The sequence below is a fragment of the Haliotis rubra genome, unplaced genomic scaffold, assembly GCF_003918875.1.
Source record: "Haliotis rubra isolate DU_JTF1 unplaced genomic scaffold, ASM391887v1 Scf289, whole genome shotgun sequence".
NCBI lineage: Eukaryota > Metazoa > Mollusca > Gastropoda > Lepetellida > Haliotidae > Haliotis > Haliotis rubra.
Genome location: NW_025766956.1, coordinates 613,218 through 641,153, shown reverse-complemented (window position 1 = coordinate 641,153; position 27,936 = coordinate 613,218). Strand labels below are relative to the sequence as shown.

Sequence of the window (27,936 nt, the reverse complement as noted above, 5' to 3'; positions counted from 1 at the left end):
TGTCTCCCCATTTCATTTTACTTCACGTTTTGTGCTTCATTTTTCACTTCCATAAATGTATCTGTTGTTGTTTATATATTGTATATGTAGTGGTATATGATTGTTAAAAACTTCTATGTTCGCGAACCGACGAGTGAATTCTGGAATATTCACGGCTAAACTTATAGCCAATCAGAATAGAGGAAAATCTTTACTGCATGTGACCTGACTTCCGAATTATAACTTCCTGATTAGAGGTACAGTCCCTACTACAGCATGTCGCAGATTAATTACAGCAAATGGGATCACATTGAGGTACATATCTTGCTAGATATATAATCCATGCGTTCAATTTTGAGAGAAAACTGTTTAGCCGGATTCGGAGGGCTATGATAACCGGGACACTCATAGATGTTGGGAAAACGTCCCGTTTTCGATCGCTAAAAATCAAACCCATTGGCATTGTGACAATTTGTGTCAGATCATTATGGAAAACATCTTTCGGAAGTGACAGTTCCCCAACACATTCCCTAGAAAGACACCTCTTACTTGTCTTTGTCAATATCTCAAAGCAAATCATGCGTCAGAAATGCGAAATGTACTGTGCGCCTTTACCGTGTTTACTGTCTGACAGCACAGGGACTTGTAACGCAAAAACCTTCATCAGGTATGAATCCAGGAACTTTGCCCAGGAACTTTTGCCCACATAGGAACTTTGCCCAATACAGGGGAACTTTGCCCACAATATAAATTTTAATACTCACCCTCCTTAATACCCTGCTCAGGATGTGTTGTTTATAAAAGAGATCAAACATTAATTGCACTTTACCAAGGCTTCTTCTGCTTGTTCGTATTTCTTTTTTAATTACAATCATTGGGAATGTTCCCAAAGATTGGAGCTTAGTTGTAAGGGTTCATTAACCACGGAAGCAACTGTGTATTGACTACATCAACAACAAAAAAACAATGGAAAAATTTCTGAAGTCTGTTGGTGCCACTATTAGACTGAACTAAAACAATGAAACAACTACCAGCAATGAAAAAACAATGGTTAAATGTATTAGAATGAACAATGAAGTACTATTCATTTTTAACTATCAATGTGCTTTATTATATGCTATATCTGTGTAGTTTAATAAATAATATCATATCATTTATAAATTATATCATGTTGTATTATTATTGTGGGCAAAGTTCCTCCACTGTAAAAATTGTTTTGGGCAAAGTTCCTGTGGGCAAAGTTCTTTGTGGGCACAGTTCCTGTGGGCAAAGTTCGGTACACCATCAGGTATATGTTGACCACTGAGGATGCAAAGAATCCACTATGAGGCAAAAATGATATATATCACGAATTTAGCGTAACTAATACGAATGTTGGGCATCAAACATCGATAATGGGTCAGCCGTTAAAGTATTATTTAATAAATTTAGTGAAACAATAACAAAATATATTATTTTGACATGATTTCACCATGTTGACCGTGTTGATTTATCACGACAATGATCAGTGATCACATTATTGCCAAATTAATATATAAGAGTGTTCATATATTCCATTTTGCTCATTTTGATAAATAAAACCCAAATTCAAGTAAAAACACTATTTTACAAAAAGTTATGAATATTTAATTCTAGTCATTGCGAAAAAACAAACTGAACTCATGATAGGAATACAGTGCACTTCACCAAATATGTGAGTGATGTGTAACAGCCATAATTGTCACCGACGGGGTGTTAACACTATATAAAAGAATTACTTTTATATAGTGTAAGACCCTAACACTGGCAACAGTGACAAAATATTTGACGTTGATGCCAGTTTTTTTGCATTACAAGCCCCAGTGTCCGAGAGTACAGGTGAAAAAGCAAATAACATAATATCTGTTGCAGTTATATCATTTCGACATTCTGGCATCAGACTGACTGACTGAGTTTGGTTTTACGCCACTTTTAGCAATATTCCAGCAACATCACGGCGGGGGACACCAGAAATGGGCTTCACACATTGTACCCATGTGGGGATTCGAACCCGGGTCTTTGGTGTGACAAGCCAACACTTTGACCACTAGGCTACCCCACGGCCCCCTGGTATCAGAATATGCAGATACGTTGATCTTGACTCTGGGCATTGGTAATGATCGTTTTCATTGTATTGTTGTGACACTTACTATGTTTATCTCTGATGACGAGGATGACACGCACCCAAATATTGACACAGCTAGTTTGAATCGATGGCGCCACCAAGCCAGATTGGACAGGATGGAACAACAGCAGAAAAAGAAAGATGACTTGGCTAAGGATCGTGACAGGTGAATTTATGTTATGTACATTAAATGATTATATAACCAGCCTTCAAAATTTGTGCTGTTTTTCTAGCCCATGGCTGTGATGGTAGTTCTCTACTAGTTGTCATTGACTTGTACATATGAGGGATAAAATTCTCAACAAAAAGGAAAGAGAGAAAATGTTATCATATTTATTCAAGTTACTAAATGTGTTGACTTGGTTTCCACTAGTTCTCTTGACTTTGGTTGGGTTTCCACCTTTAGCTGGAATCCACTTAAGATTACATTGGCTTACACCTGCCTCCATTCAGCTGGCCTACTGTACCTGTTTAATCATATTCATGAAAATGTTTCATAAATGGTATGGTCAGAAAATTTAATGCTCTTAAAAATCCCTAAGCCCAAACTTGAATATCTTAGCCTCAGACTTTTTATCTACTCTTTGGAACGCTTTCATGTTTTGCAATAAGCTCTCAACATCTAGTCATAAATATAAACTATCTACATTTGTTCAAATGTTATTAAGTATAAATATGCTGCCGAATATTTATTTTTTCATCTTTGATAGGCGTTGAAAGCATATTATGTACTGTCTCAATCAACATGGTCAATTTAGAATTACACATGATTTGTAATTGCTTGCTGTTTGTGCATGTGCAGCTGCCATTCTGCAAGGCAGTATAAACAAATTATTATGGATCATTTGATGGGTTGATTCAGTGATTTACATTGGTGCAAATACCATGATGCATTTAAACTTAATGTGCAAGTCATAATATTGGTGCCTTACGATGGTAAAATTATCATGTTCTTACAGTTTTCTTGAAGAAGTACATCCATATGCATAATATAGAATTAAAGCAAACATTAAAGAACCACTAAACTTTGTTTTTTGTTACTCTTTTAACCATTACATATGAAAGATTTGTGGTTAGTCTTATGCGGAACACCAAATTTATTCTTTAAAAACTTGTGGTTAATTAATACCGAGCGATTAAAAGTGGCCAAAAAGTCGCCTGCTTCCCTCTCGCCCGCCAACGAAACCACAGACAGGTTACGTAACTCTGTCGCCAGAGCACTGCAGTGACGTCATATGAGGAACGATTTTCAGTTAGTTGAATAGAAAGTGTGTAGCACGCTCATCATTTGATGATTTCTGGACATGAACAACGACATGCCGAATCGTTGGTGTCACCATGCACAGATTTCCACAGGACCCGCAGTTAAGATTGCTAAATGGGTTATGTTTGTGAGTGCTGAAGCATTGTGGAAGCCTGAAACGATATCTTACTTGTGTTCAGATCGCTTCACGGAAGTTAAAGAATCAAAACTACTTACTAGTTATAGTAAAATATGTATATGATTGATGACCATAAAGATTTTCCATAACACAACTTGTAACATAACGATTTCTTCCTCGGAAGTGAGGTTGTGGTCGAAGTAACAATAATATTGTAAGTAGTATTATATTGACACTCACCTCTCGCTGCCAGGAGAGAAATTGTTAGGTTATTATCGCTATGTCATGCAAAATCCTATTGGCCATCAATAAAATACATATTTTACTACCAGTAGAAAGTAGTTTTGATTTTGGAACTAGGTGAAAACAAACCTAAATAGCATTTATCCACAGACTGGCGGATGTTCCGACAGGCGCCGCCATTTTGAAAATCGTAAAGTCTGTTAGAATTAATGAGATTATAGTTTGTTTTCATCAAGTTAGAAAATCAAAACTACTTTCTACACGTAGTTAAATATGTATTGGAATCATAACCAAAAGGATTTTGCATGACACAACTTATAACATAACGATTTCTTCCACGGAAGCGAGGTGGGGGTCGAAGTCAAATACTGTAGCGATAAATTTCTTGCTACATTCACATGGTTAATGTCCACACACCAGTATGTAGATACTAGTCAATGTGCGCGTCTTTATATTTGGTCTTATAATCCTAATTAGTTTATTATCATACTTTTATGCATTTTGAAACTAAATAAAAGCTGACGATCTGCTGATACTTATAGTGAATTTATAACAGAACTGTAATATCTAGACATTTTATAGTTTGCCAATGTGAATCATAATTCGCAACACACCCTAGTGTATGTTGTCTGTCTCATTACACTTCACGGCGAAAACAATGATTCTGTTGAATGCTACGACAAATGAATAAAAAACAAAATGCAAATATTAAAATTAAAACAGATTAAAGTTATAGGAACAATATCAGGCCATTACCTTGTTTGAGGAATGTATCCATCAATATCCACAAAACTGTTCCAAATGATGTGTCTTTTAACAGTTTAATATACGAAAAAGTGATAAATCTTTTCAGGTATTGGTGTATAGTCTCATTGGTCACCCAAGATAGCACACCTGGCAACTAATTGCATAATGTCCGCCTTTCATTAAAACAGTAATTTAGTTAGCCAATAATGGGCAATCAATCAATGTATTGCCGGTTAATCCTTTGAAAGAAGGACGTTGTTTTTACGCAGACACCGACACGGCAGAGTGTATTCAGTATAGATTAGTAAATCTACATACATAAACACTACCTTTTGACAAATCCGCTGTGTAAGATAAAAGTAATTAATCAATCAGCGTGTTATCGGTTAATCCTTTGATCGATGTTTATAATGTTGAATATTTACTCCAGACACAAGAAATGCCAAATGGGAACCTTTGTCGGGTAATCTAAGTGTGTTACCACTAATTATACCTGTTATAAATTTATTAACTGACCATCAAGTGAATGATGACAAATAACATGTGTAGGTTTATACCACCTAACACGGGTTACAACAAGGGGAGTATTAATTGCTGTATTGCATGTGAAAACTTATGGGCCGACACTGTTTTGAGAATACAAACAGATTTTACATGACATGATTAAATATCGAGGTAAAAAACACAGAAATGGGATCAATTTGGATCAGTCATTATACAAATAGGGCCTAACGACACCAATCAATTGTGACAGAAGCGTCTATGAAAACAAGTTGTAACTTCGAAACTAGGCAAAGCAGGAGACAAAATTAAATGCCAGTAGATTGTGAGAACATATAGCTTTCATTTTCCACAACAATTGTCACGATTTCAGGTTTATACAAGCCTCTAAACAAGATAATTTACCCCCTAAAATGTAGATGAATTCTGCATCGGCCCTCAAAGCTATTCCTCATATGACGTCACAGAGTCGCGCCGCTCTGATTGGTTGAAATTTCGTTCGGGGTGAGAATTGTGCACTGTTGTCAAAAAGGTCGATTTAAGTCAATTAAAGGTCGAAATGAGTAGTTTTAATGACGGGGTTTCATTTATAACGATGCCAGGTAGTGATTTATGTATTTTAACCCCCTAGGGTTTATGTGACCTTTAAAACCTGTTGCATGTTGATAGACATGGAAGATGGAATATTTGATTTGATAAGTCTCAGTAAAGATGATCAATTATGTAAGAATTGTGAGTTCATATATGAGGTATCTGGGAACTATTAGCACATATGTTGTGCTAAAGAAATAATGTTTGCTTCACACCTATGGGTAGTGAAAAGATGAATAGTTTTCCCTTAAATATCATAGTGAAGGTCAAAAGGGCTCTTAAACATCAAATGACATCATCTGAATACCATGTCACTCAAAAAGTGTACATTTTTGCAGGGTAAAGTACATTCTTATGTCAGCACCTGATCCTTCAAGGTCACATGCAACCAAAAAATCAAAGTTTTAAACTTATCCTATCTCAAGGTATCTCAGGGTATCTCACGGTATGCACTTCTCTCTCTTGATTCGACACTGAGTGGAACAATGTAAACTTTTTTCCCTAGGCCTCTCTTCTCCATCCACCCAAGCACTCTATGCTACCCTCATTATAAGACAGCTTCCTAGCTCTCATGCAAAGCATGCAGCATGCACCACTAGCTGCCCACGTGACTATCTCCGAATCATTCTCTTTCTTGTCGCACACGAGTGTGGACGTATTTTGCTTTGCTCAACGTTTTCAACTAAGTCTACAACATGGGGAAGTTGGCCAACCAAAAAAGAGGGGAAAATGCTCCCGGTGTAATAAAGTGTTCTCCGCGAGTGATCCATATGGGTATTGTTGACTGTATGGGACAGTGTAAATGGGACTCTCGTTGCGATAAATGCAAGGATCTTACCTTCTAGGCGTTTGGTGACTACACTCGTGCTTGCACTCGCTGCGTTGCTGACAGGGCTCATTATGCTGCTTCACTTGACGGACCCAGTCCCTCCAAGAAAGGAAAGTTTAAGCGTCCTACCTTGTCTGCTCGGCGGTCACAGTTCCCTCACTCGAATGAAGAGGTTTTCATGAGAGCGTCATCAGATTCTTGCTTATCGGAAGACATTCAGCATTTGTTGGGCTCTCAACATTCCGGCCCGAGTCCTTCGCCTTCGACAACGTCCCGGGTAGTGGTTGTCGAGACTGCTACCACACCTGAGGATACCTCTACACTGCGGGACCTTCGAACTACGCTCTCTGTCTCTCGTTCTCCGGACCAGTTATCTCGGCAACCTGGCTTATCTGTTTCGGACAAGAATCAGCTGATCTCTACGCCTGACTGCGCCTGACTGTCCAGCTACCTCGATCTTCTGCTTCGCCGAAGCCTGCCAGATCGAATCACAGTTCGCCGGATCACGCTTGGCCTGTCCGCTCCCCTCCACCTTGACTTTCGCCAGACTGTCCTGTCCACCTTCCCCAGAATTAGACCGGCTTTCTACGAAACAGCTTTTGCTCAACCGGTCTTCATCGAAACGCCAGTCTACGCTTCGGCATTCTCCGGATCGATCGTGTTCTAAACAGACTTCACCTAATCGAACTTCGTTGAATCAACATTCGCCGAAATGGAAGACTTCACTGAAACGGCATGTGATGAACTGACTTTTGCCGATACAGCTTTCTTCCAAGCGGTATTCAATGGAACGCCCTTCTCCGGATCATTTGTGTACTTCTCCGAACTCTGTTGGATCCTACAGGCATGTCTCTAAAGCACGGACACGGCTTTCACCGAGTCGTTTGGACCAAGCTCCTATTATTCTTCGGATTTGTTCACCGGATAGACCTGGTAGGTCTACTTCACCGCCGAGACGCCACTCTTCGACCGTTTGCATTCAACTGACTGACTGACTGACTGACAGACTGAGTATGGTTTTACGCCGCTTTTAGCAATCTTCTAGCAATATCACGGCAGGGGACACCAGAAATGGGCTTCACACATTGTACCCATGTGGGGATTCGAACCCGGGCCTTCGGCGTGACGAGCAAACGCTTTAACCACTAGGCTACCCCACTGCCCTGCATTCAACTACTTCGTTGAGATTGGTTCTTCGATCGAAGTCACCTCCTCTGCCTTCGTCTTCTCGTCAGCATGGGACTTCCTCTTCTTCGCATCAATCCGTCCACCTAGATCTCCTACACGATCGACTGCTGCCTATCGTTCAAGATCCAGGGATCATAATTCTCGATATGATACTTCCCCTCCTTGTTCCCGATCTCCTCATCGGGGTCTCCATATGTGCGTTTTCTTCCAGTTCGTCCCCCTCCAGACATCAATATGGTTCTACAGATAGGAGATCTACTCAACGGGGCTCCGATTATAGATCTCAGCATGCTACGACTTCTGACGGGACTCCTGCCTCCTTGCGTGTCTCTAGTCTACTCGGATTGTACCAGATTCCTGGACTCCTGCGCAGGAAACTACACCTCCCCCAGATCTGACTGTGATTATGAGTGCTATTTACTACTGCTTGGAATCAGCAACAGTCTGCTCCCTCGACAGGGACCGACTGTGCATTCATCGAGCTGGCATTCGTCAACAAATTGGCTGCTATCAACTCAGTTTTGGCTACTGACACAGGTACGAAGATCTCCACTCTTCCAGAATTGCAGAGTTTTCTTCACTTCTACAACTCACCGACCAGTCCAGAAAGTTCAGACTGTCCGTTGTCCTTCATCATGTGATTCTACAGACTACAAACCTTTAGAAGACAGGGACTTCGAGTGAAGTGACATTCTTCTTCCTGGTAGCATGGCTACTGCTGCTCGTATATCTGAGCTTCACACGCTTGTTGTCAGTCGCGTGCGGTTCGAGCCGAAGAAGCATGGCAAGTTCTTTTTCTGGGTCTCCACTGGGACTTCATCGTGAAAAACCAACTGCTAGGGCAACAGGACCGGAGGTTTACCATTCCCCCGTTGTCCATCTTTGATACTGATGATACTGAAGACCCTGCTGCCTCCAAGGATGGTCGATGGCTACGAAAGTGCCTCTTCATACCCTTGTCGGCCGTTTCAAGAGCTGAGGTTTCCGAGCCACATTGGCTTTCTGAATGCGTGGCGCGATCCTTTGAGCCTCCACTTTGCAGGGTTGCCGCCGCCAATCCTCATGAGACCCCTGCATTAGCCTCAACGATAGCCTTCCGTAGCAACTGCTCCTTGACCGCTCTCCCGAATTCCCCGATTTCCTTGTGTTCTGATTCCAAAGTTGTCGGGCACATCCTTTGACTAAGCTTATGCAAAGGAGTGAGGGTCAATTTGATGCTTCCCGGAATTGAACGTTAAAACTTGGAGTTCCTGAGTTGTGCTTCTCTTTCTCCGGCCCCTGGTCGGTGTCTGTGGGGGTCTTCTCGAAGCAGGGGCTGGCCTGATTATTGTAAACTGACTTTAATTTATGGGGGTACCTTGAAAATCGTGGAGAAGTGACATCCTTTCTCGCTGAGCTGTGTCCTTCTTCGTAGGTTGCGTCCCAACACCACATCGCTCGGGAGCACCCATCTCCCTGGGAGACGTTGTGCTTAGTAAGCCAAGGTGTTCAAGAGAACTCAGCACAAGCTTAGGAGTTGCGTGCATGCGTAACAGGCTTCCCTGGTGCATCGCTATCTACGGTCGTTTCCAGTCTACACAGTTCCTGCTGTTCGCACTGTCAAGACACAGGGTATCTGCGTCCCGCCATCCGACCGTGGGATAAGTGCATACCGTGAGATAGGATAAGTTTAAAAAAAATTAAATTTTAATATAAAGTGTATATTTATATACTTATCCTATCTCACGCTACGGATTCCTGCCCATCCTCCCCGCTATGCAGATTCTCCAAGATGGATATTATCCAGTGGCTCCAAGAATGGGAATGATGATTCAGAGATAGTCACGTGGGCAGCTAGTGGTGCTTGCCGCATGCTTTGCATGAGAGCTAGGAAGCTGTCTTATAATGAGGGTAACATGGAGTGCTTGGGCGGATGGACAAGAGAGGCCTAGGGAAAAAAGTTTACATCGTTCCACTCAGTGTTGAATCAAGAGAGAGAAGTGCATACCATGAGATACCGTGAGATAGGATAAGTATGTAAATATACAATTTATATTAAAATTTTCAAACATGATTAAAATTATAAGGGTACATCGCAAATCAAAAGTGCAATATTTTGTACTTGAGTTTACTTCCCTCGAAACGAATCACCTGGGATACCGAATCCAGTCAGAGCAGGTGGGTGTGCACTCAAGTGTAACGAAGACTTTCATTGTGTCATTGGCTGGTTCATTTGCCAATGCCCTCACGACTCATTGTGTGTGTGTATATAGAGATGTTGGGTTTTGTAAATACATGCTCATTTTTTGTGTATAACATTTTGCAATCAACAGACATCATAACATGTCATGTGTACAAGTATCACACCTGCCTGTCTGTGTAATTACATAATGTGACTGAGACCCGGTTGCACGAGCCATAAATCAATGCGGTTTTTTAATGGTGTATAGCCTGATAGGTGTTAAGTTCAAATTGCATGTGGTCAGTGATCGAAGTTGTGTATTGCATATTGTCATTAGCAGACAGGCAGGCAGACACATAGGTGTCAATAAAACAGACACTGAGTTTTGTCGGTGACAAAGACATAACTATATCACAGTTAGAAATTCTGTCAATGCTAAATAATGACATTGCTTTTAAGTATCGAACTGAGAAAGTAACTCGGTAAGAAGAACGTGTGGTGACATAGACAAATGAAATAATATAAACAGTGAAATCGGTAATCTACTGTCGTAACATATAAAAAACTCGGGCCTGTGAAATATCAACAAAACATTAGAAAAATAGCTCACATCAAAGCTTTCACCGAGTACTCACTGCAAGCGAAGGTTTTCCGTCTTGAAATGTCGAACGCCTCACTGGTTAACGCATAGCTGAGTAGATCTAGATCTTAACAAGGTTCTTTTATGAAATGAGTAGATTATTTACTATTTGTTTTGATTAGACTACTCCTGCTCACGACCTTATAATCCGGACATCAACCTTCCAAGCTGCGCGAACCTACTAGTATTCACTGCGCATGTGCTATGACTATGAGAGCAGCGCAGCTGTTGAAACCACTTTTCAGCCCAAGCTGGGGTGAATTTAGTGAATCGTTTGAACTCCGATTTCGCTGGGGGTTTTTCATCACGTTATTTTTCAACTTTATAAGTTGAATTTGCATTTTTGATGATTTGTATCTGTAAGTCCATAGCGAAAGGTATCAGAGTTGTGTTTTATGTTGCATGTGACCTTTCAGTAAAGCCTCTTAGAGATGGTGTCTTTGTATGTCATTAATGTTATGAACATTTTGGACTGTGAAATTATGTTATTTTTTGCAGACATCAACAGAAATTAGTTGATATGAAACACAAGCTGAAAGAGGCAGAGGAGGTAGGATACTTTGGCTTTGTTCGGCACAATCAAGATTCATTATGTAGTCATGGAAACAATTTGTTCAGTTACAACATGACTGTGAATGCTTCTAGTTGAACATCCTGTGTGATTTCTGTGATCCTGTGTGGTGGTGGTGGTGGAATTGGGTTTAACGTCGTGCTTGAGAATATTTCGCTCATATGACGACGTGCATGCGTGTGTATGTGTATGTGCGGCTGCTTGTACTAGCCCAGATTGAAGCTGGTTTTATAGTGCTAGCCCACTGAGATACAATGCCGCAGTGAAGCATGAATACCCCACTCAGACACATTATACTGACTCCGAGCCGACCAGTCCTTGTTGTACCTATTAATGCCGAGCGCCAGGCAGCTACCAACAAGTACCATATTTTAACCTCTTTTGGTATGACGCGGTCGGGGATCGAACCCGCGACCTTCCGCACTCCGGGCGGACGCTCTAACCACTACACCACGGCGGCGGTCTGTGATCCTGTGTGATTATGTTACCAAATGACATTAAAAGATTGTTGTTACTCAATTTGGCATTCAGCATTAAGGTGTTGAGACTAAGTTGGGTGAGCTTGAATATAATATGCTGTCCATTTTGCTGGATTTTGTCCATTTTTTGGTAAAGAAGAGGTTGATTTTGTCCGGGGTGGCAATTTTGGGGTGTATTTTGTCCGGGTGGATTTTTTCCGGTCACCCTGAATTTAGTAGCCTCAGTGGACTAGCTCTATAAGACCTGATTCTGCACACTGACACATGCTTCTGTTATACATGTTGGACGTTGCTATGTAAGTGCAATAATCTTGTACATTTCAATTCACCTCCATTAGAACTATGACAATGTGCAGAGTTAGGAAAAAGTTGATAAATGCTAAAATATTGTTAACATTTTTATGTCTGGTCATGTTCTGGTCATAGCTGACCATGTCCGAGATGAATATGATGCCACAATTTGCTGTGCATGATCATGATCCAGAGACATATGATCATGGGTTTAAATACCACATCCACATAGGGACAATGTGTGAGGCCCATTCCTGGTGTCCCCTGCTGTGATATTGCTGGAGTCTTCCTAAGAGTGGCATAAAAGTTAAAACCCAACTCACTGACTCAAATGCCAAATTCACCCAAACTATGCTTGACTGCACCATGATTGCGTTGGTGGGTTAAGCCTATGTGGTAAGCATCAGAGATCTGCATCACTTTGGGTGTTCATCCTACATTAAGTTGACATTCCATGAGGATGTCTTTTCTTGAATTTGCCAGCTACTGGCGATTCCTTGACTTGACCTCTCTGCATCCTGACAGAATACTCAGCATGCTTAGGTGCTTCAGAAGATGGAGATTTGACTGGTTTTGATTGTGGCGTTTTAGCCAGCAAGGAGCTTGTTCACTTCTTTTAGTAAACATTGCTTTTCACAACCCTTTGGAGCTACCCGAAAGGAAAGACCTTCCAGCAAATGCACACTCTTATTGTCTACATTCAAGTCGTCTGAAGTGTTGTCTCTACACATGGGGCATCTTCATGAATCTTTAAGAGCCAAGGGCCACACAGGAAGAGTGGCACATGCTTTCAAAGCTGCTCATAAAACAACTCACACAAGCATAAAAGATACATGTACTATGTTGTGGTTTCACTCAGCATGAAGAACATTTAACAGGAGTGCAATATGTGAGATCAAAAAAGTCTCTACAGTATGAAGTACATCAGAAATTCATAGCTCTGTACAATGCTGTGTGTTCAATTTTTACTTCAGCAAGCATCAGCTGATATGGGGAAGTTGAAGATAGAAGTGTCGGAGTTGGAGAAGCAAGAAAAAGACTTTAAGAAGAAAGAAGAAGACCTCTTGAAAGAAGAAAGGGTAGGATGAAATGCTTGGATATAGGGTGTGAGTTGGGACAGATGTAGACTGTGTGATGGGACGGATGTAGACTGTGTGATGGGACAGATGTAGACTGTGAGATGGGACAGATGTAGACTGTGAGATGGGACGGATGTAGACTGTGAGATGGGACAGATGTAGGCTGTGAGATGGGACGGATGTAGACTGTGAGATGGGACAGATGTAGACTGTGTGATGGGACAGATGTAGGCTGTGAGATGGGACAGATGTAGACTGTGAGATGGGACAGATGTAGACTGTGAGATGGGACAGATGTAGTGTGAGATGGGACAGATGTGAGAGATGGGATGGATGTGGGACAGATGTAGATTGGGGACAGATGTAGGCTGTGAGATGGGACAGATGTAGACTGTGAGATGTGACAGATGTAGACTGTGTGATGGGACAGATGTAGACTGTGAGATGGGACAGATGTAGACTGTGAGATGGGACAGATGTAGACTGTGAGATGGGACAGATGTAGACTGTGAGATGGGACAGATGTAGACTGTGATGGGACAGATTTGGCTGTGAGATTGGACAGATGTAGACTGTGAGATGGGACAGATGTAGACTGTGAGATGGGACAGATGTAGACTGTGAGATGGGACAGATGTAGACTGTGAGATGGGACAGATGTAGACTGTGAGATGGGACAGATGTAGACTGTGAGATGGGACAGATGTAGGCTGTGAGATGGGACAGATGTAGACTGTGAGATGGGACAGATGTAGATCAGTGAGATGGGACAGATGTAGACTGTGAGATGGGACAGATGTGAGATGGGACAGATGTAGACTGTGAGATGGACAGATGTAGAGATGTGAGATGGGACAGATGTGGCTGTGAGATGGGACGGATGTAGACTGTGAGATTGGACAGATGTAGGCTGTGAGATGGGACAGATGTAGACTGTGAGATGGGACAGATGTAGACTGTGAGATGTAGGAGCTGTGATGTAGGACAGTGTGATGGGACAGATGTAGACTGTGAGATGTGTTGGATTGGGACAGATGTAGACTGTGAGATGGGACAGATGTAGACTGTGAGATGGGGACAGATGTAGACTGTGAGATGGGACAGATGTAGACTGTGAGATGGGACAGATGTAGACTGTGAGATGGGACAGATGTAGACTGTGAGACAGATGGGACAGATGTAGACTGTGTGATGGGACAGATGCTGAGATAGGACAGATGAGATGTGGATAGGACAGATGTAGACTGATGGGACAGATGATGTAGACTGTGAGATTGGACAGATGTAGACTGTGAGATGGGACAGATGTAGACTGTGAGATGGGACAGATGTAGACTGTGAGATGGGATGTAGACTGTGAGAGATGTGTAGACTGTGAGATGATTGGACAGATGTGAGATTGTGTAGATTGGACAGATGTAGACTGTGAGATGGGACAGATGTAGACTGTGAGATGGGACAGATGTAGACTGTGAGATGACAGATGGATGTGAGATGGGACAGACTGTGAGACAGATGTAGACTGTGAGATGGGACAGATGTAGACTGTGAGATGGGACAGATGTAGACTGTGAGATGGGGATGGGACAGATGTAGGCTGTGAGGATGGGACAGATGTAGACTGTGAGATGGGACAGATGTAGACTGTGAGATGGGACAGATGTAGAAGCTGTGAGATTGGACAGGATGTAGATGTGAGGGACAGATGTAGACTGTGAGATGGGACAGATGTAGACTGTGAGTTGGGACAGATGTTGGCTGTGAGATGGGACATATGTAGGCTGTGTGTTTGGACAGATGTAGGCTGTGTGTTGGGACAGATGTAGACTGTGAGATTGGACATGTAGGCTGTGTGTTGGGACAGATGTAGGCTGTGTGATGGGACAGATGTAGGCTGTGTGTTGGGACAGATGTAGGCTGTGTGTTCGGACAGATGTAGGCTGTGTGTTCGGACAGATGGGACAGATGTAGGCTGTGTGTTGGGACAGATGTAGGCTTTGAGATGGGACAGATGTAGGCTGTGAGATAAGTCAAATGTAGATGGGACAGTTTTGTCTGAGTGTGACTTTGTGTTTTGTTTCATTCTATTTTCACATGAAGTTTGATGTTTTTCATTCTTCGTTTCAGCTAACTCCCCTCAACATCGACACAATATGCCATGATGGAATGTCCAAAACCGTAAGTACATTGCACACCTTTCACCAACATCTTTTCTGCTGTGTGTCAAATACAATGATATATGTTTTGTGAGGCAAGTGATGTAACTGATATATCATGATACGATGTTGCCCTCTGCAGGTGATCAACAAACCCAAACCACCTCCAGCTGCACTCTCTGATGAAGAGAAAGCCAAGAAACAGGTAGGTCAATGGAACTTGGGCTTAGAGTAATTCAGAATATTTCTACTAAAACTTTGCTGAATAATATGTTCAGATTTGTCAGTTAGTGATATCCTATCTCTTTTACTATCACTGGTTGAAACTGATATAATCTGACAACTGCATTAACTAAAAAGATATTTCTAAGTCATTGTCAGTGGTTATTAATGAATGACAATTACAGGTTATAAAATGCAGAATTTTGGTAGGAACAGTATTTCATAGTATGGCAAAACATTTTATTCAGGGAACTAATTTGAAATTGACTGAGAGAGTAATTTTCAAATATGGGGATTTCATAAAATGTTTACTATTTTTTAGCTGACATATTTTTGTGTCACAATGAGCTGTTCTATGTTGTACTGCTACTTTTTCAGGTTATTCAGGTCTTAGCAATGCATGTAAAACACATTCTGATTCTCTCAGATATCAGGATGCTAGACATACTGAATACAGCTTTGAGAAGTGTATTACCAGTCCAACCATTTAATGCCATTGTATTACTTCCTTCTAGTTTCAATCATGCTTTTGGATACAAACTCTGAATTGTTGATGACTGATTTCTGAAGGATTCCAAAGTAAGCGTGCTTGGGAGGCAATTAAGGAAAAATATTATTGAGCCTATGGTACTTGGTGAAATTTAGCTCACCTGTACAAAGCCATAACTTTAGTTATCACTATATACATGATATATTTGGCAATTTGTTAATTCCAAGAAAGGTAAGATACTTTAGTAATGACAACTTCTTTATTACATTGTCATAAAGTATCTTACCTTTCTTGTTACTCATCAGCTTCCAAAATGCCAATCAAACATTTTCTAATTCCAAATGGCATTTGTCTTTGAATTTTGGTCACATTTCTGAGTCAATCTATATAAATCCATAACATATTATGTGGACATAGGTAGTGTTAATGTATGGTAGTAAGTGCAAACAGTGGCTTGTTATGTCATGAGGTGATATCTGTTACTGCTTCAAGAAAGCATTCTCCAGCAAATACAAAGACAAGATCAAGAAGTATGGGTTGCTGAAACGCTATGAGGACAGCCAGGAGTTCCTGACTGAAACACCAGAACTTGTCTGTGACGAGACTGCCAACTACCTGGTGCTGTGGTGTGTGGACCTCGAAATCGAAGAGGTCAGTAATCTCTACGTTGTGACATGGCAGAGATCATACATCATGAAGAAAGTTATAGTATTTTAATGCTCACTTTTAGTCTGTTGTCTGAAATATCCTTACAATTTTAATCTTTTTGTTGTCTGAAAAATCCTTATTCATTTGTGTTCCAGAAACATGAGCTAATGTCCCATATAGCTCACCAGGTGATTGTCATGCAGTTTATCCTAGAGCTGGCCAGGTCCCTGGAATGTGACCCACGCAGCTGTGTCCGGGCCTTCTTCTCCAGGTAGGTCAGGGTCAGTGATCACGAATGATCACACAGGGTCGGGTTCAGTGTCATGTACAGTTTGTGTTAGCATGATCATTTTTGTGTCACAGAGGGTTAGAGTCATGCATTGTCATGGTCAGTGTCATGCACAGTCAGTGTCAATATCCCTTACAGCTTGTGTTCGTGTCAGGCATGGTCACAGTCAGTGTCAATATCCCTTACAGCTTGTGTTCGTGTCAGGCATGGTCATGGTCAGTGTCAATATCCCTTACAGCTTATGTTGGTGTCAGACACATTCAATTTCAGTGTCATGCACAGACAGTGTCAATATCACTTACAGTTTGCAGGGCTCTAGATAATTTTTCAACATCAGGAGTACGTACTCCTTATTTTTTCAATATAGGAGTACTAGAAAAGCTTAAGAGTACATTTAGAGTACTGAATGGAATTTAATGGAGTGTGACTACGACAAGACGAACGTGTGATACTAGAAAGCAGTTCGTTCATTATTCATAGAGCAATTTGATTACTTGACTGTTTACAACTCATCGAGGCACATTCTTGTTTCTGATAGAACCTTGTAATTTGTTTCTGTGCCGCCATGTTTACATACTCATGCGCAATATTTACCAATCAAATTTAACCGAGATGATTCGCTGCGGTACATGGTTTCCTTAGCAACTGAGATTCCCAAAACACGACAAGGGGAACTCCAGTGTGTTGCAGTCACTAAAATTCAAAGATGGTACACTTGATGAAATCAGACTGATATGTTTTAGATATACGTCTGTAAATGATTCTACACCATCGATGTGGTGCGTATCTCCTACGTGTTCTAAATTATTTCCCACCGTATTGTGCATAATTTTTAACCGTACTTACGCCAATACGGCCCTTATCTGGAGCCCTGAGCTTGTATCTGTGTCAGGCATAGTCAGTGTCAATAGTGCATGGTCATGGTCAGTGTCATGCACAGTCAGTGTCAATATCACTTACATCTTGTGTCTGTACCATGCATGGTCATTTCAGTGTCATGCTCAGTCAGCTTCAGTGTTTATGGTCCTTCTGGTCTTAATGTCACCTTTGCTGTTATGAGGTCAATGTGACTGTTACTGTCATGGTCTAAGGTCAATGTGACTGTTACTGTCAAGGTCCAAGGTCAATGTGACTGTTACTGTCAAGGTCAATGTCACTCTTACTGTCATCCAAGGTCAATGTTACTGTCACTGTCAAGGTCAATGTCACTGTTACTGTCATGGTCCAAGGTCAATGTGACTGTCATGGTCCAAGGTCAATGTCACTGTTACTGTCATGGTCCAAGGTCAATGTCACTGTTACTGTCATGGTCCAAGGTCAATGTGACTGTTACTGTCATGGTCCAAGGTCAATGTCACTGTTACTGTCATGGTCCAAGGTCAATGTCACTGTTACTGTCATGGTCCAAGGTCAATGTCACTGTTACTGTCATGGTCTAAGGTCAATGTCACTGTTACTGTCATGGTCTAAGGTCAATGTCACTGTTACTGTCATGGTCTAAGGTCAATGTCACTGTTACTGTCATGGTCTAAGGTCAATGTGACTGTTACTGTCATGGTCTAAGGTCAATGTCACTGTTACTGTCACTGTTACTGTCATGGTCTAAGGTCAATGTCACTGTTACTGTCATGGTCTAAGGTCAATGTGACTGTTACTGTCATGGTCTAAGGTCAATGTCACTGTTACTGTCAAGGTCCAAGGTCAATGTGACTGTTACTGTCATGGTCTAAGGTCAATGTGACTGTTACTGTCAAGGTCCAAGGCCAATGTGACTGTAACTGTCATGGTCTAAGGTCAATGTCACTGTTACTGTCATGGTCTAAGGTCAATGTGACTGTTACTGTCAAGGTCAAGGTCACTGTTACTGTCAAGGTCACTGTTACTGTCATAGTCCAAGGTCAATGTCACTGTTACTGTCATGGTCCAAGGTCAATGTCAATGTTACTGTCAAGGTCAATGTCACTGTCACTGTTACTGTCAAGGTCCAAGGTCAATGTCACTGTCATGGTCCAAGGTCAATGTCACTGTTACTGTCATGGTCCAAGGTCAATGTCACTGTTACTGTCATGGTCCAAGGTCAATGAAAATGCCACAATGGAGGATTGTTTACACCTTCCTCTCTAACAATGATTACTTTCTGTATCAGCTGTAATTGCCATACAAGGGAAAAGACAGTGATGTGTTACTGTAGGTTTAAGAAATGTTGACATTCACATCATACTGACTGTTGGTATGGTGTTTTAGGATCAAGCTAGGAGAGAAGCAGTACATGGATGCTTTCAACGATGAGCTGTCAGCCTTTAAGGGTCGTGTGGTGTCAAGGGCGAGGACTCGGGTAGAGGAAGCCATGAAGGAGTATGAGGAGGTAAGATCACTCACTTGATAGATTCCAGAATGGCATAAGTCTGTAAATAATCGATTATGGACAAGCCAATCCACGGGAAATTCAACCCAAATCTCTACATCAGTGCCATTTCACAAGAGAAAGTTTGCTAATGTCACATAAATTTGACCATGTGTAATCTGAAATAGCAAGGAGAACAGGATTGAGATCAGTTTCCAGGCTTTTTTGATTTGGGTTTAATTTCCGCTGGACAATAACTATGTGCCTCACATATACTGTTCAAGTAACAGAATCAGTAGTCAGAAGGGACAAGACATGTTCAGTTTGGCATATATTGTAGTCTCCATTAATTGACAAAGCTACACATGTTTTTCAGGAGGAGCGACAGAAACGCCTGGGACCAGCTGGACTTGACCCACTGGAAGTGCTGGAGACTCTGCCTGAGGTCTGTACACCTGCCTGTACAACTGTATCCATTTCTTCCAACTGCTACATCTCCTCACTCACAACCACACACTTACTCATACACACACAGCCCTTCTCTCAAACACAAGGATCTCCTTTCATGCATGCATCCACTCTCACGCACACATTCCTTGTCTCAAACACAAGGATCTTCTTTCATACATTCATCCCCTCTTACACACACAACCGTTCTCTCACACACAATGATCTCCTTTCATACATTCATCCCCTCTTACACACACAACCGTTCTCTCACACACAAGGATCTCCTTTCATACATTCATCCCCTCTTACACACACAACCGTTCTCTCACACACAAGGATCTCCTTTCACACATGCATCCACTCTCATGCACACATCCCTACTCTCACACACAAGGATCTCCTTTCACACATGCATCCACTCTCATGCACACAGCTACTCTCACACAAGGATCTCCTTTCACACATGCATCCACTCTCATGCACACATTCCTTCTCTCAAACACAAGGATCTCCTTTCACACATGCATCCACTCTCACACACAAGCACACAACCCACTCGTGCACACAACCGTTCTCTCACACACAAGGATCTCCTTTCACACATGCATCCACTCTCATGCACACATTCCTTCTCTCAAACACAAGGATCTCCTTTCACACATGCATCCACTCTCATGCACACAACCGTTCTCTCACACACAAGGATCTCCTTTCACACATGCATCCACTCTCATGCACACATCCCTACTCTCACACACAAGGATCTCCTTTCACACATGCATCCACTCTCATGCACACATCCCTTCTCTCAAACACAAGGCTCTCCTTTTAGGCAAAAGTTTTCCCTCTTTCACACATGCATTGCCTCCACAAACACACCTTCCACTCACACATATATCCCCTCTCAAACACACTCATCCCCTTAACCGCATGCTGTTTGTTTGATGTTAATAGGATGGTTTGTTTGGACATGCTTTCAGTTTTCTTTTCTTTCTTTCTTTCAGAGTTTGAAGAAATGTTTTGAATCAAAAGACATTGAATTGTTAAAGAAAACGATTCTTGAGCTCTCCAAAGAAGATGCAGAGTACCACATGAAGCGATGTGTTGACTCTGGACTGTGGGTGCCCAATGCAGCAGACTTGCCAGAGGGCCAGAACACAGCAAATGCAGCTGAAGGCCAGAACGGAACATCAGTGGAAGAGGAAGAAGAGGAATACTATGACACAGTTGACTGAGAGGGAGATGTAACGTCTTGTTTTATAAAAGCGCTGTCAATACAAGTCTTGTCAATGTATCCGTATTGTTCTTACATGAGACATGGGTTCGGGTGTTGTATTAGGCAGAACATGAGACTATTTCTACACTCTCATTGTTGTATAAAACACCAGAGAACATTGGCTGTGTTCCACTTGTTGTGCAGAACACGAGATCACATTGGCTGTTCTCATTGTTGTGCAGAACATTGGCTGTTCTCATTGTTGTGCTGAACATGAACCTCAGTTGTGTAATTTTGTTTCATCAGAACAGCTGGGTGTATACTGTATGTACTGAATGTATGAAATAGTCAGATAGTGTACAATACACTGCAGTCATGGCTTCAGTTATACAGATTGTTTACGTGTTAAACAAATACAGACAATAGAATTCACCAAACATTCACCTCATGAATTATTTATATTTTTCCTTATCCTGACTCATGCTTATTTGCTTTCTCATCCTCTCTTCCGAACGGTCAAGTGGAAACTTGAATCCCTTCAATTCCCTTGAAGCGAACGTACTATCACTCACCCTGAATTACCTCCCTTTTCCCGCCAAAACTGGCACGTGACCTGCCATGCCTTGCTCCTCACTCTCTCCGATATAAGCCCAAGTGGACGGACTACTTCAGCACCAGGCGCCCCAACATCTGTTGAAGGCTCAAATTTTCAATCACATGTGAACAATTTTATAAGTCAGATATTTCACAATTCAACAGATATATGAAGTCATAAATTCAATATATACACATGATTATACACAAAAATCAAACATCAAGACATATTCAACCCGTAAACCAGCCAAGAAGAACACCCAGGGTGTAAATCAAGCGTTGAGACATGATGGACTGTTGTTTACATTGAAAACATGTGAACAAACAGTCACCTGGAACGAAGTGAAATTGTGAATTAATTTGACAAACAATGTACAAATTTTGTTATAAATATGATAAACAACATATTTAGAAACACAATCACGGCAGAATTTGTGCTATATATCCAAATTATTTGAAGTTATAAGCCGCAAAGGGACCCTAAAGTGACCGCCAACCGTGGGCGATTGAGGAGAGAGTGAGGAGCAAGGCATGGCAGGTCACGTGCCAGTTTTGGCAGGAAAAGAGAGGTAATTCAAGGTGAGTGATTGTACGTTCGCTTCAAGGGAATTGAAGGGCTTCAAGTTTCCACTTGACCGTTCAAAAGAGAGGATGAGAAAGCAAATAAGCATGACTCAGGATAAGTATAAAATATCAATTTTATCATAAATATTACATTTACAGAGAAGGTTTTGATACAATCTCCAATATAAGATTAGCTCGTCACGCGAAGGAAGACCGGTTCAATTCCCCACATGGGTACGTGTGAGGCCCATTTATGGTGTCCCCCACCAGGATGTTGCTGGAATATTGCTAAAAGCGGCGTAAAAGCAAACTCACTCACTCACTCCAATATAAGATTTCAAGAGGGTCATAAAGGAATCAGTCAATGCTCAAAGTAAATGATTATCCTTACCACGTGGCACATTCCTTTGGATAGAGGGGTGGTGGGGTAGCCTAGTGGTTACAGTGTTGGCTCGTCACGCAGGGTTTGATTCCCCACATGGGTACAATGGGTGAAGCCCATTTCTGGTGTCCCCCGCCGTGATATTGCTGGAATATTGCATAAAACTGCATAAAACTAAACTCACTCACTCCTTTGGCTAGAGGACATTGATTCAACTATTAAAGATCTTTTGTTATACCTGGCAGCTTGTCATTATTTTAGTAAGAGTATCTCAAATGTGAACACATCCTATGCTTCTGATGGATTTCCTTGTTGCTTTGGGTTAACAGTAGTGTGCTGCTGCTGCTGCTGCTGTTGCCACTAGTCCACTGGTTTCAGGGTGAGTGGGTTTCTCCAGCTTGGTTGGTTCTCTGCCTGAGAGGATTTTGCCATGTCTTTGGTTTCCCTGTCTGAATAGGTTTCCCAGTGTGTATCAACTGTAGGGTTTTCACAGCTTTGTGGGTAACTTTGTCTGCATGGATTTCCTGATCTGATTGCCTAGGGGTGTTTTCTCAACAAAGTGGGATTCCTTGTGTGCCTTTGTTGCTATTCCAGTAGTTTGTTCTCACCTGGTTGGACAAAGTATCCATGGTATTTGGTAGCAGTCACATTATTTAAGTGTGTGTATTGTTTAGTTAACTGTTGTTATATTGTATTTTCCAGTTGTGAAACAATGAAAGCATGGTGGCCATTTTTGGTAGTCAGACTATGTTTGTGTGAAAACTGTTTGGGTCATTGTCCTAAATATCACATTCAGCATCTTTTGCTGTTGATGCAGGTGGCCCTCTGTGGACTGTCATTGGCTTAACTGGGCAAACACAAATTTTACTCAACTTGACCAGTGGCTAGAGTTACTCCTACTTGCTACCATTGCACAGAGCAGCCTTAGTGCTATGATTATCGCAAGTTTGATTTAGTTATGATTATCATAGCCCTACAGTCACCTTGCAGAATGAAGACATGATGTGTTTTTGTATGGATAATTGTGGTTTTACTGTATTTTTCCCTGTTCATATTCATATGTTAATGAATTCATTTTAGTTGAGATGTTCATATTGTTTGCTTTAAAGTACATGTACTTGAAACACTTTAAGAATGCAATGTCAATTTCACCTGTATCAATTTCACCTGTAAAGTACATGTACTTGAAACTTGAATGCAATGTCAATTTGACCTGTATGTGCTTGTAGTTTTGTGTTTGTGTAACATAAATTGTACATAGTAAGTTGTAAGTTCCCAAGAATCTTCCCAATATAAAAATTATTAAAATGTTTTGTGAAACTGTATCAAAGATGGACTGAATGCTGAATATTACTTGTGCTTAAATATCGGATGGTCACATTACATTTCTGTTTCAGTATCTTTTTATGTTGATTTGTGAGAACCTTCAAAACAAAGAAACTGATTCAATAAATATACCATCCTGGTGTATGAGGATTAAATTCTTTGATGATTCTGGAGTTCATCTAATGCTTACGAAAACTTGCATATCTAAATCTATTCTCTCTTTTTTGTATTTATATGAAATAAATTATGTCCAATAAATGTTCTTGCTTCACCTCTGCAAAAGGTCTCAAATACATCATGTAAATGTACACAGACCTACTTCTGAGTGATGAGTGAAATTCTGCAGTGGTATCCCTGTAGGGGGGTGCTGGGGTAGCCTAGTGGTTAAAGCGTTCACTCGTCACGCCAGAGTCCCGAGTTCGATTCCCCTCATGGGTACAATGTGTGAAGCCCATTTCTTCTGTCCATTGCTGTGATATTTCTGGAATATTGCTCAAAGCTGCGTAAAACTATACTCAGTCACTCCTAACTGCAGATGTCAGTGATGTGTAAATAATCAAATCTGGACCAGATAATCTTGATATCATGACAATCTATCCAACAGCTTGGTCAAAAAGGCATGCAATCAATGAAGCCATTGAGCCTGACCACCCACTCCATTTTTGTTTTCTTCTTTCCAAGCACATAGTTTGCTGAGGACCTGAAATGCCCATGAGGTATGTTAAAATGTGTGTTGTTGACTAGGGCTGGATATTGGCCTGATTCTCATATTGCGATATATTGCAATAATTTAAGAGATATTGCAATACATATTGTGATATATTGACTTGAAGGTTTCTGTCCAAGTGCGTACATCATAAATTCATAATATCTTTCTGTGTGCGACATCATCTTCTGAGTTGCTGTTACACCATACTTTCAGGCTCCCCCGTTCTCATTGTGCATGGCTGTATGCCAATGGTTTACAGATAAATAAAATGATATAGAGCGTTAATGTAGAATGTTTAATTGAAGTACGGTATTGCAACAAAGTTTTGTGAACATAATGATAAAAGTGACAGTATAACATGATTTTCATGATCAGTGTTGTTTGCTTCAACAGAATGCACTTCAATGCAGTATGTAATCATTGTTACTGTATGTCAGCCATTCATTCAGATTCAACTCCAATATAAACTTGTGTTAATTGAAACTATTGCAAAATGAAACAAAAACATGATTTAGGTGAACTACTTGAGCTTAAAACCTCATGTGATCTCCAATAACTAAGATCCTTGACAAGAATGTCATTATACAGTCTTACAAAACATATACGATTTTGGCCTTTTTGATAAATTGATAACATATGTCCCATTATAAAACAAACAAAATAGTCACTCAGACCAGACACTCTACTAATAAATCCAAATAAAAGATTGGTCAAATCTTGAGGGGCATTTAGAAGTTGAATGCATTGGAAAAGCAAGATTTATGGATGTCAACTTCTTTATTGTGAATAACACGACGTTTCAGAGTGTATACTTGTTCCTTCCTGACCTGATGAAGGAGTGAAAGATACATCGTGTTATTCACAACAACAAGCTGGCATCCTTAAATCTTCCTTAAAGATTGGTCCATTGAGGCCACTTCATCACCCAAAGCATTTGGTAGAATATTGGGAACATTTGGAGCCACTTATAAAGACACTTCCACTTGTAAAATGTGACATGAAACCAACGGAAATTAAAGTATATTTGGCACTTTTAGAGCACATTTTGTTGCTATGAAAATCAAGGGCAGATTATTCAAAGGGAACTAACTCTGAATGACCCAATATAGTGCAGAAGCTGAACCATATCGCCATAATCGTATCGTGATACTGTACCGGTATATAACCGGTTTACCGGTAATATTGCACAGCCCTATTGTTGACACTGTACACTATCAACCAAGTCACTGACCAGCAGATTGGTTTAGTCATCTGGTAGGACAAACAACAGAGTGCAGGGATCTGTCCTGAATAGGAATCATATTTAAGGTCTGGATCAAACAAAATATATCCCTGCTGAGAAAAAAATTAATATCTTATCAGAAGATACAAGGTATCATGCTTCAATTCATGCTGTATTGAACTGTGGCTTTGAGTTATTTCAAGGTTGAATTATATCCTCAAAACCACCTTATTGCCCTTCAAGATATAGGGATTCACCTCAAGGGGAATTGAGGTTACAATTTGTCCAAAGCAACCTATTCTACTGGTAAGAGGCAACTTAACGATTCACATTTTTGGTTATTAAAACGTGTTATTTATCTGTTCATGTAACTAATATTAAACTATGGTTTCCTGAAATTAATAATATTCAAAACACCTTAGTTTATATTTTGCTAAAACATGTTGCCTGGTCACTATCGAATATTCGATAAAAATGAAACACCAAAACAGGCTTATCAACATTATTTCATATTGATGCAAAGCCAGATGTTGTCATCAACCAATACTCATGTCGTATTGTATGCAGATCAATGATAACATGTGTTTGCAGAAAAAGGCGAAGGGAAAGGTTCTTACTAGACATGGATACAACTATACTAACGGAAAAAAGTAACTGTGCATAACACTGCATAAACAGTCATAAAGATAATCCCAAATAAACATGTATACTGTATCAGTTTATTGCATGAAGAGCCAGAGGCCCATATACAGAATAAATATGTATGATATGTACAACATATACAACATGCGACCACACGTTACATTGAATCTCTTCTCAATATAAGCCGTGATAAATAAATAGAGCTACCTTATATTGTAATAGGGATGCTTTACATGAAAGTATTGAATACAGTTTTGTAGCATTAATATTTGATTGTAGCCATTGCGGAAAATACAGTTGCCTTAAATCATTATATGCAGGACAAAGAAATAGAAAGTGTAATTCATTCTCTACAGTATTACAAAATGGACAGAACCTTTGTGATTTTATAATAGATAAATATCTTCCTTGATTGATATATAAATCATTTAGGCCAAGTCTCAGGCGCATGAAAACACTACGAAGCTTTTACTACGTAAGTTGTATAGATACGACTCAGGTTCAAGTAAAGATTTAAACTCACGATAGCAGTCATATCTTGAACTTTCATATAAAGATGAATGCCAGTCTTGTTTAAAGATATCAATAGCCCTGGTACGAAAGAGTTTGATAAATGCATTAACGTCGCCCAGGGTTTGGGATAGCCAAACAAATCCAAAGCCGTATCTAAGCACTTTGTATGAAATTTGATGTTATGTATCGCGCGTGGCACGTGTACTTTGTCCACAATAAACTTACTTTTTGCATCCAACCTGAAGTTCACACTATGATATTGAAAATTGAAGAACGATTGATTATTCTTTAGCCTCTGATTGTGGTGGAAAGCATTAATTTCAACCTCAGCTGCGCGTACGTCATGCTATGGTTTGCAGAAAATCAGCGTCTCCGTGCCTGGGTATGCTGGAGACTGGAATGGCTCAACATGAAGTGGTCCTACATTCACACTATGATATTGAAAATTGAAGAACGATTGATTATTCTTTAGCCTCTGATTGTGGTGGAAAGCATTAATTTCAACCTCAGCTGCGCGTACGTCATGCTATGGCTTGAAGAAAATCAGCGTCTCCGTGCCGTGGGTATGCTGGAGACTGGAATGGCTCAACATGAAGTGGTCATACAGTTTGGTGTCCATCGAAAAACGATGAGAACACGAGAGATCTGCCTCGGACCGGCCGTCCACGCGTCACGTCAAGACAACCACATTCGGCTGACCCATCTAAGGAATCGAATCCAGACAGACAGTGACTGCTTGGACCATTCCTCGCTTACTCCAATCAGTTCCAGGACTCTACGAAACCGACTGAGGGAGCACAACATCCGGTCTCGACGTCCTGCAATACGTCCAATTTTGCTCCAACGTTACCGAGGTACGTCTTGCCTGGTACAGGCAGCGTCAAACAAGACAGGAAACAAGATGGGGGTGGTGTTTTGACGAGTCGAGATTTCATCTGGACAGCTCAGACGGCATATCAAGGGTGTACAGGGTGAACGGTATGCTAAAGCGTGCGTTGTTCACCGTCGACAGTTTGGTGCCGTTAGTGTTATGGTATGAGGAGCCATCACATCTCATGATAGGACACAACTTGTCATTGTCAATGGCAGTCTGACAGGTCTGCGATACAGGGATGAGATCATTGGGCATCATGTGCAGCTGTTCATTCATGGACAGAGACGTAACTGCACGCTTCAGCAAGATAATGCCCGTTCACATGTCGCTCGTTTTGTGAAAGATTTCCTGAGACAACAGAAAAAGCCGTTACTCCCGGGCCAGCTGTTTCGCCGGACCTGTACTCTCTCGAGCACGTTTGGGATGGAATGAAGCGAAGTTAACGTCAAGCCCAGAATCTGCCATTGGTGT

General features: G+C 41.0%; 1 protein-coding gene across 1 annotated transcript; it reads left to right on the top strand.

Annotated features, from left to right (window-relative positions):
* The first annotated feature begins 160 nt into the window (after positions 1-160).
* Positions 161-20,715, top strand: LOC124281734 (hsp90 co-chaperone Cdc37-like). The gene is made up of 11 exons (XM_046717704.1): positions 161-294; positions 2,155-2,288; positions 10,903-10,954; positions 12,720-12,824; positions 14,952-15,002; positions 15,123-15,185; positions 16,185-16,343; positions 16,496-16,611; positions 18,874-18,994; positions 19,350-19,418; positions 20,428-20,715. Exons 1-11 carry the CDS (start codon positions 256-258, stop codon positions 20,656-20,658), a joined length of 1,140 nt encoding a protein of 379 aa, XP_046573660.1. The 5' UTR covers positions 161-255; the 3' UTR covers positions 20,659-20,715.
* The last annotated feature ends 7,221 nt before the right edge of the window (positions 20,716-27,936 follow it).

What these genes read in the sequence shown, in the direction of transcription:
- LOC124281734 (XM_046717704.1), top strand. Translation starts at nt 256, where the DNA reads ATGTCGCAGATTAATTACAGCAAATGGGATCACATTGAG. An exon ending in TTGGCTAAGGATCGTGACAG is followed by an intron (nt 2,289 to 10,902) that starts GTGAATTTATGT and finishes TATTTTTTGCAG; the next exon opens with ACATCAACAGAAATTAGTTG. An exon ending in TGCTGGAGACTCTGCCTGAG is followed by an intron (nt 19,419 to 20,427) that starts GTCTGTACACCT and finishes TCTTTCTTTCAG; the next exon opens with AGTTTGAAGAAATGTTTTGA.